Source organism: Nicotiana sylvestris, chromosome 9, assembly GCF_000393655.2.
Source record: "Nicotiana sylvestris chromosome 9, ASM39365v2, whole genome shotgun sequence".
Taxonomy (NCBI): domain Eukaryota; kingdom Viridiplantae; phylum Streptophyta; class Magnoliopsida; order Solanales; family Solanaceae; genus Nicotiana; species Nicotiana sylvestris.
Window position 1 is genome coordinate 124580828 of NC_091065.1, and position 10525 is coordinate 124591352.

At 35.3% G+C, this 10525-nt stretch overlaps 1 protein-coding gene across 1 annotated transcript; it reads left to right on the plus strand.

Annotated features, from left to right (window-relative positions):
- The first annotated feature begins 7437 nt into the window (after positions 1–7437).
- On the plus strand, positions 7438–8075 carry LOC138878167 (uncharacterized). Its single transcript, XM_070157833.1, has 2 exons — positions 7438–7694; positions 7799–8075. The coding sequence occupies exons 1-2, from the start codon at positions 7438–7440 to the stop codon at positions 8073–8075; spliced, it is 534 nt and encodes a 177-aa protein (XP_070013934.1).
- The last annotated feature ends 2450 nt before the right edge of the window (positions 8076–10525 follow it).

Consider the following 10525-nt stretch of genomic DNA (forward strand, 5'->3'; position numbering starts at 1 on the left):
GAATAATTTCAATGATTATTGTGTTAAGCTTCTTATTTGTCATGTCGACAAGGTGTGACCATTTTTTAATAAAAGAAAAAAGAAAGGCAACAGACACGGCAAAGACACTTTTTCATAATATTTCAGAAATCTCTCATCATATATTATGTCTTGATAACACAAATTTCTTTTGTGATTTGAGTGAGGCTTACCTCTCTAATCTTTATTTCTTTTTTCCCTGAGAAAACTAAATTAAAACGATAAAATTTATTTAATGCATCTAAATTATCTCTTGGTAACATTAATTGTTACATTCTTTTTAGGTTACAAAAATAATTATTTTTTTCTCAGAAAATTAAATTAAAATGATAAAATCTATTTAATGTACCAAAATTATCTCTTGGTGGCATTAATCGTTGCTAAGAAGATAAAACTATCTTCACTTTCAAAGATAAGAAATGGAAATAAAACTCCTTTTTTAACACTTGCACTTTAAGCATTAAAAAGAGAAAAGATAACCAAACGCATCAAAATTAATGTTGGGTGATTGTATTTTCCTAAACCATTTCAGAAATGTGAATACATACCTTTTAAGTGTTCCTAAACCGTTTTAGAAATGTGAACAAATAGTGTTTTTTTTTTAGTTTTCATGCCCAAAAAATAAGCACAATTATATATGTGATTCTAATGATACTCCTAGAATTGATCAAAAATGTGATGATCCAGCAATCATCATCCAAACAAATTGAACAATTCTACTTAATATTTTAAGCTTTTTTTTTTGTAAAGATAAAGGATCAATTTTGTTAAATATGTAATGAGAGATTTCTCAAATTATGTAACTAAATTAAAAAAAAATGCTCAAAATTGAATCACAATGTTTTAAATATAACACACAAGAAAATTTATTTATACAACTACTAAAAATAAAATGATAATAGAACTTGAAATCTCGGGAAAAAATTGCACTTGTTACTAAAAATCTGATATTCTACCTAAATATCAGCATTTACTTTGGAAGTTGTTATTTTTTTTAGCAAATTATACTACTAGGCGGGTTGCAAATGTATAGTGTAAGTACAAACCACGATACCCAATAAGTATCAAGTGTAGCCTCGAATAAATAGTGGCGAGGGTCGACTCTAACACTCACTGTTAGTCAATATTCAAATGAGAGAATAATCCAACATAAAACTAGACATGATATTCTCAACAATTATAAAAGCTCAAATGCAGCTCATACGGATTTAGGCATGCTTTTCAACTAATCAAATTAGATATCAGCATCCCAATCTCCGAATAAAACATGATACAAGTCAATAATACATTCATCAACTCATAGCATGAGTCTGAGCAAATATAAATATGCATGCTCGGTATCTCTCTCTCTCTCAATAATTCACAGCACGAATTTATATGCCTAACACAAGTCACATGTCCAAGAAGCACCAAAAGAATCACGAGTGCCTATGCTCACAAGGCCCAAGGTAACATAGGTAAATCACCTAACTCCGGATGGGCAGATCCATAATCCAAGCATCGTTCATTTTATATTTAATGATCATCAATCAATGGTTGTGGCGTGTAAGCCCGATCCAAACTATAACATCCTTATAACCAATATCAGTATTCGCTCAAGTGCTCGTAGTGCCAAAATCCTTAACTTTTCTAAATAACCACTCCGTGTTCATGCATATGTAAAAGAAATATTATAATAGAAGGGAACAAGATATGATAATACGAATGCGATAAAAACTCAAATGAATAAGTGATGGCTATGACAAATCATGTAATAACTCAATTTATCACAATAGCTCAATAAGCTATTTAATATGTTCTAGCTAAATTATATCATTATCATGAGTTAACTAGGCCATAGAAACCATCTAAGTCATTGAGCAATTATAGTAATTATATGACTATGAATTTATATACACGACTCATATATTATGTATCAAGTAGCAATTAAATTACCTACGGGGAAAATTTCCCTTACAAGGATGTACAAGAGACTTACCTCCACCCGACAATCTCAAATCAAGCAAAAATCACTTACCAATCCAAATTCAAGTATAAATAACCCAAATCTAGTCAAAAATAACTCAACAATATCAAATAAATCTATAGAAAACAACACCAAACAATAAAGCTTCAATCTTTACACAAATTCCCAAATTAAACAAAAGTTAACCCGGACCCACACAGTCAAACCCGAGTCAGGGGGTAGATCCTGACTGCCCATAACCCCACGAGTTCAAATATGTGATTAGATTTTGAATCCAAGTCCAAATCGACCTTCAAATCCCTATATTACACCCTCTTAAGTTGTAGACGAAAAATCCAATTTTTTCCTTTGAAAATCCATATTTTAGGTGTAGAAATTCATATGAAATTAAGTTATAAAGTCCAATCCAATTAGAAAATACCCACCCTTAAAGTGGTGGAAAAATTCTCCCCAAAAATAACTTGTAGTCGACCTCCAAAAGTACTCTAAATAATAAATAAAATAGACTAAATCCTCAAAATATATAAAACTGTCAGAGGATTCTGTTTTTGTTGACAAAATGTCGCTTCTACAATGTCACTTTAGCGACCCGGCTCTCGCATCAGCGAGCTTCACTTATAGAGCCATCAATCGCATGTGCGGAGAAAATGCCGCTTTTATGGCTTTGCAAGAGCAAAAACAAAATTCGCATATATGCTCCCTCTTGAGCCAGCCAAACCTCGTATCTTCGTGACAAATACCGCTTTCGCAAAGTCGCAGATGCAACCAAATCCTCTCTTCTATGTCCTCTCACCTGTACAAAAGTATCGCAGGTGCGACACCCTAGCACAAGAACTGCCAATCTTCACCAAAATGTTCTAGGACCCATCTGAAACAAACCCTAGCCCTCCGAGAACCCATCCAATCACACCAACAAGTCTCAATGTCTTATCTAAATTTGTCGGAATGTTAAAGAAGCACTACTAACATCAAAATCAAGAATCGACAATTAAAACACATGCTAAGCTTCTCTTAAGTTCATCAAATTCAAACTTTAAACCAAGTGTCCAATTCAATCCTAACCAATCCGGATTACATCCAAACTTTGTACATAGATCCCAAGTGAAAAAACTGACCTATTCCGACTTTCGGAACCAAAATTCGAATTTGATATCATCAAAGTCAACCTTGGTCAAACTTAGGAACTCTCCAAACTCTAAATTGCCAATTTTCGACAAATAACAACAAAATATCCTAGGAACATCTAAATCCAAATCTAGACATACCCCAAGTTCAAAATTATCATACGAACCTATTGCAACCCTCAAATCACCAATTCGAGTCCGTCTAACAAAGTTAAATTTTGGTCTACTCTTACAATTTAAGCTTCCAAACTAAGACTAAGTGTCTCAAGTCCCTCTCAAACCTTCCTGAAACCAAACCAATCATCCTCGCAAGTCACAAAACAACAAATACATATACAAGAAGCATCAAATAATAAAACGGGGTTCAAATAAGTAAAACGACCGATCATTCCGTTACATCACATGATATGTAACGAGTTGCACATATGCCGATCCACCATTCCACTTGATTTTCTGCTACAGATGCTTTTGTGACCATTTCCATAAGTTCAATATTTTTATTGTTATTAACTTTTCTTCTTCTTTTCAGCTTTCGTTGTTTTATAATCACGAGCATAGTAATCAATTTTATTATAGTAATAACATTTATTCAACTTAGAATTAGCACTAGTAAGTTTCAAATTTTTACTTTTCTTTGCCTTTGTGAATTTCTTATTGTAGGTTCCCTTTTGGGTGATTTCTCTTCAACCACATAAACTTTTATGAGAGGTTCCTTCAAAATATTATTGTCACGATTTGGAGTCTCATGTTCAATTTGTAAATATTACAATAATTATTCAAGAGTCAAATCTTCCTTCCTATGTAAGAGCTTACTTTTGTATTCTTTCCAAGACAAAGAAAGTATTAAAATAATAGCACAAACATAAAAAAAATTCATCAAGAGTAATTCTAGAAATAATGATTTTTTTAGCTATAAATTGAAATTCTTGCACTTAATTAGTGATTGACTTTGTCATCAAAATATAGAATTTCATAAAATTGAAACAAGAAACTTCCTTGAGCTCGCCTCTTCTACCAAATAAATGAAGAATATTGTAAAGTTCTTTGGAAGATTTGCACTTGGCAGGATATTGATCATAATATTTGTTGACCATTACTCCAAGAACGTAATTCTTTCATAAATAATCATCATCTGGCCACTTAGTAATTTGTTCTCTAATTAAAGTAGCATCATTAGTTGTTACCTCTGAACCAGGAGCATTAGGACAAAGTTGTTCAAGAATATATGTTAACTTCAAACGTCATAGAAATAATTTCATCTTTCCACGCTATCTAGGAAAATCTGTATCATTAAATATTTTAATATTAGGATTTGGCAAAGATAGAACACCACTCGAAATCATTATAAAAACTATAGAGACACCTATATTCAAATTGTTAGAACATGGATTACAACAAGATTAGAAAATTAAAATAAACTTAATTGGCTTAAAAACACGTAGAGAAAATATTTCTTAAAGATTGTTGGAGTCTCTTCCACAAGCAAACAGAGAAATAAACGACAACTCTAGCTCTGGAATTCATAAGCCACACAACAATTAGCATTTAAAAATGTTGCTCTTCTATCTTGAATCTATAATTTCACCATTTGATCAATGTTCTTCTAATATTTTTAGAAAAAGTAATTTGTGAATTGCTTATATTTTCCATAGAAAACCAGCCACATTCTGTAACACCCCGTAAATTTGAAGTAGTTGTGGATGCATTAAATGAGTATTAATGTGATGGTTATCAATTGTTTATAATAATAAGTGTACGAGGCATATCCAGTGATTTGGGGTCCAAGGAAAGACCTAAGTCTAAGCCAAGTTGGAAAATTACATGATAGACTAAAATTCTAAATGAGCACGCTCAAGACTATACTTTGGACAAGCATATCTACATTTATATAAGGTGTTATATGATGCACAACCTATCAAATGAAATAACTTCGAGTCTAGTTTTTCACACTTCAAACCGATTGTCATTTGGACACTCCTACAAGAAGTTATGGCCAAATTACCAAACGCTGGTAGAATTTTACACTACCGTGCCGCCCCATGAGTCGTGCCATGCGGGGCGGTTGTGTAGATTATCAGAGCACCTCCAAATTTCGTTCCTAGACACATATTTCATTACCACGCCGCCCCACGCGGTGCCCCATGCACCGCGGCAGTGCAAATCTTCGTTTTTTTCAACCCGACCCTATTTTGATATAAAACCTTCGGGGGTTATTTTTCCCACTTTATTTGAACAAAGTTTAGGGTTTTTCTCCACCCTCTCAAGACCTCCAACCCCTCACATCTTCAAGGTAAGTAATCCCCATTATCTTGGTGTGAATTCTATCATTTATACAATAGTATTGATGAAATCTACACATAAAATACTTAGATCTTCAAGAGATTTCTTCAAGAACTCAAAGGAAGGTTTTGCAAGATTTCTTCCAAAAAGGTAATCATACACCCTTAGACTTACATGTATGGATTTGTTAAGGGAATATGAGTATGAATAAGTATTTGAACTCTTGGTATGGTGATTGAAAACCATAAGTTCCCAATTTAATTACACAACTATTATAGAGATTGAAAGATGTTTATTTAAAGGAACTTTGTTGGTAGGGTGTAGATGGATGGTCATATATGTGATGTTGGAAGTTATAAATTGGTTGATCATGATGGTGGGATAAATTGTTGATGAATGGTGGTAATTAGATGAACTAACTATATGGTGATGAGATGTAGAGATTTGTGCCTATAAGGTGTTTGATAATATGCCTAAATGGCTTAAGTTATGGAATTTTTTACTAATATCGGTTCCATTGGATGTTCTATTGTAGATTGAAGGTTCTTAGTGTTGTGGATCATTGTAGTATCACTAAGGGGTGAAATTAAGGTATGTGAGGCTAACTCTCTATGTTTGGGAATGTTAATGATTCTCCCTACACTTCGTTTCTTTTACGACGTATCAATTGCCTCAGAAATATAGTTAAGCCTAGTTCCTTGAATAGTTGTAGCACTTATATTCTCTAGCTTCGTAACTCGCTCATGACTTTTATTTTGAACATTGTGAGCTTAGTTCGTATTCAATATAGACTTGGGTTTGATGTCCCTAAGTCTCAGTATAGCTTACTCAGCATGTCATAAACAGTTGAAGTTTTAGTGTTCATAATCAGTTCAAGAACACATGTCTCATTCTAGTCCTATTCAGTATTCCAGTATTATGTAACTCAGTATGATTCAGTATTCTAGTATTATGTAACTCAATATGATTTAGTATTCCAGTATTAGGTAACTCACTGTGATCCAGTATTCCAGTATCATGTAACTCAGCATAATTTAGTATTTCACTATTATGTATTGCAGTATAATTCTCAATTCCTAATTTTAAATTCCTGAATGTCGAACACCTATATTTGGGCCTGAGGCCGTAGTTAATGTTTTATGCATCTTTGGGCCTGAGGCCGCAGTTAATGCATTATGCATCTTTGGGCCTAAGGCTGCAGTTAATGCTTTATGCATCTTTGGGCCTGAGGCCGCAGTTTATGCTTTATGCATCTTTGGGCCTGAGGCCGCAGTTTATGCTTTATGCAGTTCATACACAAAGATTGTGTATGATAGGTGTGAATACATTAGCTTTTCGTTATGTGAATAATTTAATTTTTCCTAGCTTAGAAGTAAGTTGGGAGATGAGTCGTCATTGACGTAGAGTGCAAAGAATTGCAGAAAATAAGGAAGGTTATTTGGATCCCAACAAAAATAGAAGGATCCGCAAGTATAAGACCTTTGGTCTAAGGGGTGAAGAAATTTTTTTCAGTAAGTCAAGTTAGAGATTTAAAAACCGAATAGTTAGCATGGATATGGAAAAGAAAATCAGTTCGGTAATGAGGGAAAATTGTATAATTACCATAAGGAATATGCCTAGCATGTGTAAGAAATACAAAGTGAGTAGAATGACCACCGAGCTTAGTTATTAATGATAAAGTGATCACAGATAAGCTATAAAATCATGCCCAGTTATGTATTACGAGGGCAGTGCCATTGCACGAGACTCTAATATTCCGAGTAGTGGTCAGTGACTTAGCTCACAACAATACTATAGGTGTTTTCATGAAGTACTTAAAAAGATAATCAAATGTGGGAAGTATAGATCATGAAAAATGTAGACAAGAGAACTATGTTGAAAGAAGTCCACTGCTTAGCCAAGGTAAGAGTTTGACTTTCGGACACCAAAGATAGCGGAGTTGTTGTGTAGAACAAGACCTGTTCCTCCTTAGAAGCCGAAGTGAAGGAGAAATGGTTTGATGATCCCTACTTGGTGTAGCTGAAAGAGGGGATTCACATGCATAAGACGATGGCTTTTGAAAAAGGGGGAGATGATGGTACTTTGAGATACAGAGGTAGACTATGCGTTCCAGATGTAGACGAGCTCAGAGAGCGTATTGTGTCAGAAGCCCACAACTATAGGTATTCTATCCACCTAGGTTTCCCAAAGATGTATCATGATCTTAAGGATATTTATTGGTGGAATGACATGAAAAAGAAAGTTTCAGATTTTGTGACCAAGTGTCTGAATTGTCAGCAAGTGAAAGTCGAGCAGCAGAAAATCAAGTGTTTATCTTAGAACACAAATATCCTTTAGTGGAGATGATAAATATGGACCTTATAATAGGATTATCTCGCTCATTTTGAAAGCATGATTTTTATGGGCGAAGGTGCAAATTGCCAATTAGTTGGTTCGAAGTTGGCGAAGCGGAGTTGCTGGGACCAGATTTGGTCAATCAGTCTATGGAGAAAGTCAAGTTGATTCAAGAGCATTTGAAGACAGCTCAGAGTTGCCAAAAGTCCTATTCAAACATGCAACATAGATACCTAGAGTTTCAAGTTGATGATTGGGTGTTTCTAAACATTTCGCCTGAGAAAGGTGTTATAAGATTTGGGAAGAAAGGAAAGCTCAATCCTAGATACATTGGCCCATATAGGATCCTATGAAGGATAGGGTAAGTAGCTTATGAGTTAGAATTTCCACCATAATTAGTTGTTGTACACCAATATTTTCACGTGTCATGTTATAACATTCAAGTTTCCAGTATTCAGATCTCATGTCACGACATTTATGTTTCTATTATTCAGATCTCATGTTAGAATATTCAAGCCAGTTCAGTACTCAGATACTCATGTCAGTCCAGTACTCAGATATTCATGCCAGCTTAATACTCAGATATTGATGTGAGTTCAGTGATCAGATATTCACGTCAGTTCAGCAATCAATTATTTGTTCCAGCTTATTATTCATATATCCATGCTAGTTCAGGATTTACGTATCTGTGACAGACTAGTATTCACGTATATGTTTCATGTTATGCGTATTATGATGCCATGTGGAGCTAGTATTATGCTCTGTTAGCTGGTAGGTATTTTGGAGAAATGTCGAAGGTATCTAACCTTCTCATTCAGACCTTATATTACAATCTCCATGTCTTTCGGTGTTTAGTCAGTTTAGTAGCCATTCAGTCTAGCACATATTCAGTTCAGTATCTCATCAGTTCAGTAATCGAGTATTCATTCAGTTTAGTATGCAAGTATTAATGAAAGTTCATGTTCCCACCAGACTCATTTAAGGTCCGGAGTTAGCCGAAGATACAGCCATGACAATCATTCGAGGACGAATGATCCCAAGGGGGAGATAATGTAACACTACATAAATTTGAATTAGTTATGGATGAATTAAATGAGTATTAACGTGGTGGTTATCAATCGGTTATGATAATAAGTGTACGAGGCATATCATAAGTCATTTGGGGTCCAAGGAAAGACCTAAGTCTAAGCCAAGTTGGAAAATTACATGATAGACTAAAATTCTAAATGAGAACGCATAAGACTATACTTTGGACGAGCATATCTACATTTATATAAGGTGTTATGCGATGCACAACCTATCAAATGAAATATCTTCGAGTCTAGTTTCTAACTCTTCAAACCGTTCGTTATTTGGACACTCTTACCAGACGTTATGACCAAATTGCCAAATACTGGCAAAATTTTACACTACCGGCGTGCCTGTATAGATTATCAGAGCACCTCCAAATTTTGTTCCTAGACACATATTTCATTGCCATGCTTCCCCACGCGGTGCCCCATGTGTCGCGGCTGTGCAAATCTTCGTTTTTCAACCTGACCCTATTTTGATATGAAACCTTCGGGGGTTATTTTTCCCACTTCATTTGGACGAATTTTAGGGTTTTCCTCCACCCTCTCAAGACCTCCAACCCCTCCCATCTTCAAGGTAAGTAATCCCCATTATCTTGGTGTGAATTCCATCATTTATACACTAGTATTGATGAAATTTACACATAAAATACTTAGATCTTCAAGGGATTTCTTCAAAAATTCAAAGGAGGGTTTTGCAAGATTTCTTCCAAAAAGGTAATCCTACACCCTTAGACTTACATGTATGGATTTATTAAGGGAATATGAGTATGAATAAGTATTGGAACTCTTGGTATGGTGATTGAAAACCATAAGTTCCCAATTTAATTACACAACTATTATAGAGATTGAAAGATGTTTATTTAATGGAACTTTGTGCGCGGTGAAATCTGGGAGGTCGATTTCTCCTCGACAAAATGCTTTGAAGGGTGATCCCGGAAGCTCGGGATCTCGATCCAGTCACTTCCCTCGAGATCGGCCAGTGCCCTGCCAAGGACAATGTCTATCGAAGTCCCGACGAACGTAGGAATCTCCTGAAAAATGCACCCGGGGGCGATCAGGTCTATTCAAGCGGCTCGACACTAGGCCGCGTGTATGTCATAAAGCTAGCCGGTTGTCCCATCCCATTTCTTTTTTATCACGCAACGTATCTTGTACTAAGTTTGGGCCCCCCCTTTCTATAAAAGGGGAGTTACTAACACCCTGTAAAGGTAGAGCTCCAACTATTCTACTCAAGTGCAATAATATCTATCTCTCTCTCTTTCTAAAACTCACTTGCCCTCACTGGATCGAGGCCATTTAGCATTTATTGCTTTCTTACTTGTTCTTTGTTTATCACTTGGAATTGGCTATATAGAGCTTTTCTTGATCATAACCTAACTGTTACCCCATTCCCGATTGCCCCCGATAGCTCGAGCTCGACCTAGACATTGACCCCGAGGTCCCCATCGACTAGTCCTACATCCATGCAACAGGCCCCTCGGTTTGATTATTGCCTCGTTTTAGCTTGCATCTCATCATTAAACTTCACATTCTTAGCATCATCTGCTCTAACGACTAGCTCGAGAATAGATCACGTATTTTTAGAATCCCATAACTTTATTTACTATTACCATTTTCACGATAAATAGTTTGGCGCCCACCGTGGGGCTAAAAATAACAGTGATTATTTTTTTGCTAGTTTCATTGCACAAATGCACATTATCGTCCACACTTTTTCTTGTCCAAGACCC

Bases quoted from the DNA above. Each gene is read 5' to 3' on its own strand.
- LOC138878167 (XM_070157833.1), top strand. From the start codon at position 7,438: ATGGCTTTTGAAAAAGGGGGAGATGATGGTACTTTGAGATACAGAGGT. The intron at 7,695-7,798 runs GTGTTTATCTTA...TTATGGGCGAAG, and splicing joins GTCGAGCAGCAGAAAATCAA to GTGCAAATTGCCAATTAGTT.